General features: G+C 52.2%; 1 protein-coding gene across 1 annotated transcript; it reads left to right on the top strand.

Moving 5' to 3' along the window:
- Window positions 1-921: 921 nt before the first annotated feature.
- Window positions 922-6601, top strand: CSUI_005847 (glucosephosphate-mutase gpm2). Its single transcript, XM_068066015.1, has 8 exons — window positions 922-1590; window positions 1751-1822; window positions 2351-2442; window positions 2737-2980; window positions 3473-3737; window positions 4269-4437; window positions 4922-5072; window positions 5530-6601. Exons 1-8 carry the CDS (start codon window positions 1417-1419, stop codon window positions 6178-6180), a joined length of 1818 nt encoding a protein of 605 aa, XP_067922013.1. The 5' UTR covers window positions 922-1416; the 3' UTR covers window positions 6181-6601.
- The last annotated feature ends 847 nt before the right edge of the window (window positions 6602-7448 follow it).

Raw genomic sequence — 7448 nt, 5'->3', positions numbered from 1 at the left:
ATCTAGTGGCGCCCGTTGTTGTCGCAGCGGGCACTACAAGATGGAGGTACAGATCAAGGGACTGATAGTTGGTGAGCCTGGCGCTCTTATGCCCGGTTTACAGTTCTTCTTAGTCTCCTTTTCTTTTTCTTTTCATCGCCTCGAAGTCCGCGCTTCGGGTGACTCGAGCAAGAGACTGGTTTGCCTCACCCCAGGCTCGTGACCACTGGGAACTGGCTATCCGATGTAACAGGCCTTCATCTGATCACCGGGGTCTGAACAGACTGGGGAACGATGGCTACCATGACCGTAGCCTGCTGCCGGCAGGTGGACTGTGCGTGGCAGCTCCTCTAGGCTTTCCGCTAGAGTCTCTGCAGCCTGTGTCGGGTTCAGCGCAGGCCGAAAGCGAGCTCATCGCACTTCGACATAGACAGCAGTGCTTGACGCCGGGCCGCATCGCGTCTTTCCTCTAGAAGACTGATTTGTGAGTTACTTCTCTCGGAGTCAGAAAAGAAGGCGCTAGCTCTATACGGCTGAATCGCAGTCAACTTGGAATCGCCGGAGTAAATGGCTTTCAAGTGGTTTAACAGCTGAACAGGGTCGATGACGACTGTGCCTCTCCCGGTAGACCCCCATTTACACCTGGCACAATATCCATGCACGTCCTCCGGACTGGGTGACGTGTTCTTAATTTGATTCGACTCGGCTCTGCGCGGTTGCGTAGAGCGGAGCTTAAATTTCCACTTTCTCCACTCTGACAAGCCACAGGCGATGCAACGGCAGCCCAGGCACATCGCGGCCGGGAAGCAGGGATGAAACGGTCCGCAAGCGTGTTTCGAATGAAGAGGCGCAGCCGTCAGGAAGGTGACACCTCGCGGGACAGGTTACGCCCGATCAATGTCAAGGTCCGCCTGAGATGTTTCGCTTATTGATAAACGGCCCAGCCTGTCCCGCACAATCAATTAGGAGATACGGTAAACATCCCTTCATTAGCGACCGTTCTGCACAGTACAGCTCTGAGTCCGTTGACAGGGGACAAGAAACATAGACTGCGCCCCGCTGTAGAGGACCATATCTCGCCACGTGGGCGGCAGTCCCAGGCTCCCACTTTCGCGTCCCGAGCTACGCCACCAGCCCCAAGAGACGCCGTCACTCCATCTGTCGTTACCAAACAGGGAGAGACGCACGAGAAAAAAGAAGCAGCTTCTCAGGAGATACTCGTTCTGCGCTTCGAGCTGTGAAAAGATCATACCGAGCTACAGACTGGCCTTGCCCCCCCAACCGTGCAACAGCCGCTCTGCGCGCTGTTCAGTATGCGCCTGTGCGATCGCCGGGAGTCTGCAGTCCTGTTAAAGAATTTCTTTTTTCCTACCAAGCACTGCAGAAAGCCCAGTAACGGCTTTTCTTTTTACAATTCTGCGTAACTGCACGTATGCGATGGCTACTGCGGCTGATAGGAAGTTTGTAAATGCTGGCCTCCACGCAGCCGTGGCAGAGTGGTGTGCACTTGACAAAAGCGAGGAAACCCGGAGACAAACAGAAGAGCTCCTGAGAAATTTGACCGAAGATGAACTTGCGAAATTATTTCTGGCGAGGTTGGAGTTTGGAACGGTAGGTCCGTCGAGAAAAGCTGCTGTTCTGTTCGTTTCGGTTGTTTCCGAAGTGTAGCTGCGGAAGCTTCTCATCGAGTAGCGTACGGGCCTTCATTTCTCATCATTGGCGTAGGGGGTTTACTTCTGTTCGGAGGCGCGGTCCGGTCCTTTTTCTTCAGGCTGGGCTCCGGGGTCGGATGGGAGCCGGATTTAGCCGGATGAACGACGTCACCGTTCAGCAAACGTCGCAGGTGAGCGCAGCGCATCATTGCGCACTGACTTGACTGAAAGGGAGACAAACTGATTTTGCGGACCCCAATTCTGCCTGCTTTGTGGAGCTGCTGGAAGTTTGCGTTGAATACATTTGCGCTGGCCGGCTAAACTACACAGGCTTGACTGGCTCGATGAAGCATCTATGGCGGGACAACGAACTCCTACCCGCTCCTACGACTGTTTGGAGGGGCTCATTTTCTCACTGTACCTGGATATCAGATCTATCACTTGAGACTTCGCTTTCCCCTTTCAACCGCGCTCCCGTCTGCAGTGGGAAATCCCGACCCCTAGCGCTCCGGGCAACCCGCGCGGGTCAAGTACCGACGCCGATAGTGCGCAACGGGAAAGCATCTCTACCGTGCATGATGTGTGCAAGAGCGGAAAGCTCCACTGTTTATCATACGACAGATAGGAGGTGGAGTCTCCCGGTGAATTCCGCTTGTCAGACCTCACTGGATAGGGAGGGACACGGCAGGGTCCGTGTATCTGTGTTTGTGTATTTGCAGGGCTACTGTGCTTTTCTGCTTGATCGCTTCGGGGAAGATGGACGAAAGAATGGTGTTGCGATCGGATATGACGGTAGACACAATTCAAAAAGGTTAGCTGAAACTCTTTCCAGTTGTTTTGATCGTGGTGCAATCGGTTGGCATTTGATCTCCGTACGAGTCTAGGATACTTCTCCAGATATCTCACATTCTGAGTGTGAGAGATTGAAATTGCCGCGCTGCGTAGTGTCGAGAGAGCATACTTGGTCAAGACTGATGCGCTGATGTTCTTGTTACTTGAAAAAGAAGAGTATACCGATTTTCGTTCCTTCCCAGCCGGGGGCAAGTCGGGACGTCTTCCTATACACATGGAGGGTGTAAGCAGGTGTCGCATTCCTGTTTAACAGGTTCGCTCAGCTCGCGGCTGCCGTCTTTCTAAGTAAGGGAGTACGAGTGCTTCTCTTCCAGGAGTACGTCCACACCCCTATGGTGCCCTACACAGTGCTCAAAGAACAGTGTATGGGAGGTATTATGATTACTGCCTCTCACAATCCAAAGGATGACAACGGGTATAAAGTCTATGCGGAGAACGGGGCGCAGATCATCCCGCCAATGGATGCGGACATTTCCGCGTGGATCAGCAACAATCTAGTAAGAATGAAAACTTTCGCCCTTCCGTGTATGCTTCGAAGCTCTATCAGTTGTTCAACGACCATGTCACGATACGGTTCTGAAGGAGATCTGCATTCTTGTAACTGTAGTATCACAAGCAGGTCAGACGGCTCTGGATTTAGCAGGGGACCAGAGGACACAATTTGTGTTCAGCGCTTTTATCCCATTGAGGGAAAGTGTTTTGCGTAGGGCTTTCGCTTCAGCGTTAGAAAAAAGAAGTCTTTCGGGGCGGCATGCAGGGAGGTCCACAGGGCCATGTGCAGTACGTAAGACTGCCATCTGTGCCTCTTAAGGCAGCTAGGAGTGTGCTTCCCCCCTGATCTTGCTTGTCCGAGGTGAAGGACTGTAGACGTAAGTAGTATTCCAGTACATACATATAGGATTGGGTGTGTGCTTGTTAGGGTGTCGTGACATTCTACAGGCAGTCGGGGGAATGTGTGGGGGCTCGCTTATTGCTGCGCTTTCTCGCAGAAATTCTGGGATGACGTTGAGAAGTTTTTCGACCGCAGGAGTGGAGAACTAAGAGCAGAGGCGAACGAGAGCTCTCTTCTGGAGAATCCGTTTGATCGGCTTGTCTCGGAGTATATAAACGATGTCTCGTCGGAACTCGCCTCTCCAAGCAATGCAGCTGACAGCAGCAAACTGAAGTTTGTCTATACGGCTATGCACGGTGTGGGGACACCGATGATGAAACGCATGCTTTCTGCCTTCGGCTTCGAAGGAGATCTTATGACAGGTGAACATTGGCGTGTCACAAGTTTCAGTAGGGCTCCGTAGAGACCTCCCTTCCTTCCACAGGTGTACAGAGCCAGCAGCCGAACAGGCGTGATGTGTTTGAGGAGAGGAACATGCAAGTACTTCAAGACGCACGCGTCTCCGTGTTCTCAGGACATACTCGAGCTCAGTATGCAGAAACTAGCTGCTAGGGGCGCAGTTGCTAAGGGGCGATGGAGTTGAAGCAGGAAGAGTATCATAGGAGGTTGAGAAGGAGAAAGAGACAGCAGGTTCATGAAGAAGAGACCAACCAAGAACAATAGCCATCAGATGCAGAAGGGGGCTGAGAAGTCACCGGCATCGCAATAAGGGATAGGAATCGTGGATTTCACTGTTTCATGGACGTGAGCACTTTCTCTTTTACAATGGTGATGGCTCCCCCTTGTTTTCTTTATGTTGGACTAGTGGTCATGTAATTTCGTTTCAAAGACCAGCAGCATACCCACCGGTATTTTTTCGTTTTGAGTGTCACTTCCTTGTTGGATTACTGCAGTGGAAGCGCAGTGTACACCGGACCCAGAGTTCCCGACAGTCGCATTTCCAAATCCAGAAGAGAAGGGGGCATTGAATCTAGCTTTTAAGGAAGCTGATAGAAGGGGTGCGATGATGGTGATAGCGAACGACCCGGATGCAGATCGCTTTGCGGCCGCGGAGAAGTTCAAGTAAGTGTTGATGACACTCCACATGCGGTAGGTGCCAACAGGCATACAGCACCTATTGCCGAAGGACAGCTTTGATAAAAGCGATCGTGACGTGGTAGCGTGCTTTAGTTAGGCCCCGTGAAAAGTTGTTTCTGAACGTTGACCCTGTACCGGAAGAGTGAGGTGTGCTGTCGATTCGTGGTAGAGCCGCGCCCGAAATTGATAACTGTTTCTGTATGACTGTCCAAATGAACGCAGGGGAGTCTGGTGTGCTGTACGGTTGTTGAACATTTCAAATCGGCACAGCGCTTCGGGAGGGGTAGTGGAATCTCCGTGAATTGTCGCTGTATACAGCAGAAGGGATTCGTGACGGGCCGCCGTCCAGGGCATCGGACGGCAACAGCCAACTGGATTGCGTTTTCGCTGGAGAGTGTGTGTTGCCTCGAAAACAGGATCAGTGGCGTGTTTAGCTCGTGTCGCCGCATGTCCTTTGCTGTACTTTCAGCGGCGAGTGGTATCAGTTTACAGGAGATGAGCTGGGTGTTATTCTTGGATCATACGCCATTAGTCTACGGGAACGACAGGGAGTTTCGAAGTCTAAGATGGCTTTGATATGCTCTGCTGTCTCTTCACGGATGCTAGAAAAGATAGCTAAGGTACGCCAGAGCGACGCGTGGCAAACCACCCCGTGTCTATTTCTCAGGGGGCTAGTCGATGGTTAATCTCGCGATGGTAGTGACGACCCGGACTAGCGAGTGAGACTGTGGAACTCCTGCCAGCCAGTCAGAACTGGACTCCCATCCCTAGACACGCGGTTAGCTTAGTCGCATGTGACGTCGTCAGACGGTATAGATACTCTCTCGGTCGGTGGGACGGAGGCTGAGGACTCTACTCCGTGGGCCTCTAAAAGCGTAGAACATTCCGGGCAGTGGCAGAGCTTGCGCGTGGCAGTACGCATTGGAGCGCTTCTCATCAGAGAGTTCACTGTGGCTAAAATCTAAAAATACGACTGTATTCGCTGTAGGGGTACCGTACCAAAGATTTTTTCTTGCGTGTGGTCGTGAAGTGTATCCACTCAACTTAGAGAGTATACTGTATCTACTATGCGAACAGGACAACGGATGCGTGTTCGCGGAGACAATGACAGGCTTCAAGTGGATGGAGAACAGGGCGATTGAACTGATGGCTGTTGGCTACACTCCCGTTATTGTGTACGAAGAAGCTCTGGGTTACGCCTTGAGCCAGCATGTCCGGGACAAAGACGGCGTGAGCGCAGCAGCAGTGTGGATTCAGATGGCGACTGATTTATATTCTACGGGCAAAACCGTGATGGATTATCTCATTGAACTAAGACAGAAGTATGGATACTTCGTAACAAACAACTCATATGTCTTCTGTCCCAACCCGTCCTTGATCAAGCAGCTCTTCAAGGACTTCGAAAACGGCGGAAACTACCCTTCGAAACTGGGTCCATTCACTATCAAAAGGATACGGGATGTTGCCCGATGCTACGACTCAGCCGAGCCAGAGAAGAAGTGTGCTCTCCCAGCGTCGTGTGAGATGCTCACGATCTACCTAGACAACGGTGCGACAGTAACGATACGTGGCAGTGGCACCGAACCCAAACTAAAGTACTACGCGGAGATGGCGTCCACTGCTGCCGATCAAGGGCTCGAGGAATTGAAAGCCGTCGTTGACGCTGTCATGAACGACTTCATCAAACCGCACCAGCATCCCGAAATTCAGGTTCCAACGCGTTCGTGAAGGGACCGAGCTACCGAAGACCCCCAAGCTGCCACTTACTGTCAGATGCGCAGGGCTGTTGTGTGTTTAGAGTCGGCCTGTTGGAAAGCTACAGAAGATACCGCGGCGCATGTGGACCGAGATTTTTTTCGTGATTATCAGAGCAGTGTGATCGAGCGAGTCTTCAAGACTCCCTGGTCAGCAGGTGAATAGCGCAGCGTTTTGGCTAAGACACGCTTGCCAGTTGTTATCCTTCCGTCAGATTTATGTATCGTGGCTCAGCAGGGTTTTACTGTGCTGGGCATCGGTTGGGTCGTTCAGCCAACCGTCTTCGTCTTGCCCGACTACGTACGACCGGAGTAGAATGGAAACTTCGAGGCATTCATGCCGCATGCTCACCAGGCTGGCTTGTTCCGACAGTGCCGCGGGGGCACCCCGGCAGTCAAAAGTAGGCTGTAGTTTTTTGAGAGGAGAGAAGGGCAACAGAGTCTTTGCGACACCCCAAGTGAGCCACTCAGTATACTTTTTATGTCATGGCTGGACAACCGAAGTTTCCTTTGCAATCACCCGCACTTGCCGGGCGTCGGCGGTCGCAGATAGTGAAAAACGATAGTTGCAGTCACTCGACGTTCTTGAGGTCCGCGCTCTGGTAGCGCCGCAGCTTTAAGAAACCCTATCGGGGACGTGACAGGGAACCGGGTTGCAGGAAGAGATTATCAACGTTACATATCAAGCTAGCATCGGAAGTGCATCCTGCATCCCGGTTCATCCCGCATCACTCGTGGTTTACACGAGGCACGTCAACTGGGTTAAGTCTTGCGAGTTTCTTCCCTGTTTATCATCCGTAACTGCTGCCATCATAATCTGTCGGAATGACAGAACCGCTCTGTGCCTCGCACTCCAACACCACCCCGGACAAGATACACGGGGAACAAAGCCAGGTTCAGCCCCTGACGTACCGCAGGGAGGTCGCCAGTATGTCCAGGCATACGTAGTCGTTAACAAAGGTTTCCAAGTACGGTGGTTCGTTCTCGCAGTTTGCCAGTACGCTGTGGCACGCAGTCTGCTACCGTCCAAATCATCTCTGCCAAATTTATATGTGCGGCCGAGTATACATATATATGTATATACTCGGCCCCTGATTCCATTTGAATCCCGCGCCGCATGCGTTGCCGCCGTACTACCAGCTACAGACGCCTGTCAAATCACCAACCCTCAAAACATGCTCGGCGTTCCAGGGTATGGTCAGTATCCTGCTAATTACGTCGAGACACGAGTCTACGCAGTGC

Source organism: Cystoisospora suis, assembly GCF_002600585.1.
Source record: "Cystoisospora suis strain Wien I chromosome Unknown contig_2862, whole genome shotgun sequence".
Lineage (NCBI taxonomy): Eukaryota > Apicomplexa > Conoidasida > Eucoccidiorida > Sarcocystidae > Cystoisospora > Cystoisospora suis.
Note: the sequence above shows the minus strand (reverse complement) of the source record. Positions and strands in the feature narration are given on the sequence as shown.

Coding starts and splice junctions, on each gene's coding strand:
- CSUI_005847 (XM_068066015.1), top strand. CDS start 1,417: ATGGCTACTGCGGCTGATAGGAAGTTTGTAAATGCTGGCCTCCACGCA. Junction 4,438..4,921: donor GCGGCCGCGGAGAAGTTCAA/GTAAGTGTTGAT, acceptor CTGTACTTTCAG/CGGCGAGTGGTATCAGTTTA. Junction 5,073..5,529: donor TGCTAGAAAAGATAGCTAAG/GTACGCCAGAGC, acceptor CTATGCGAACAG/GACAACGGATGCGTGTTCGC.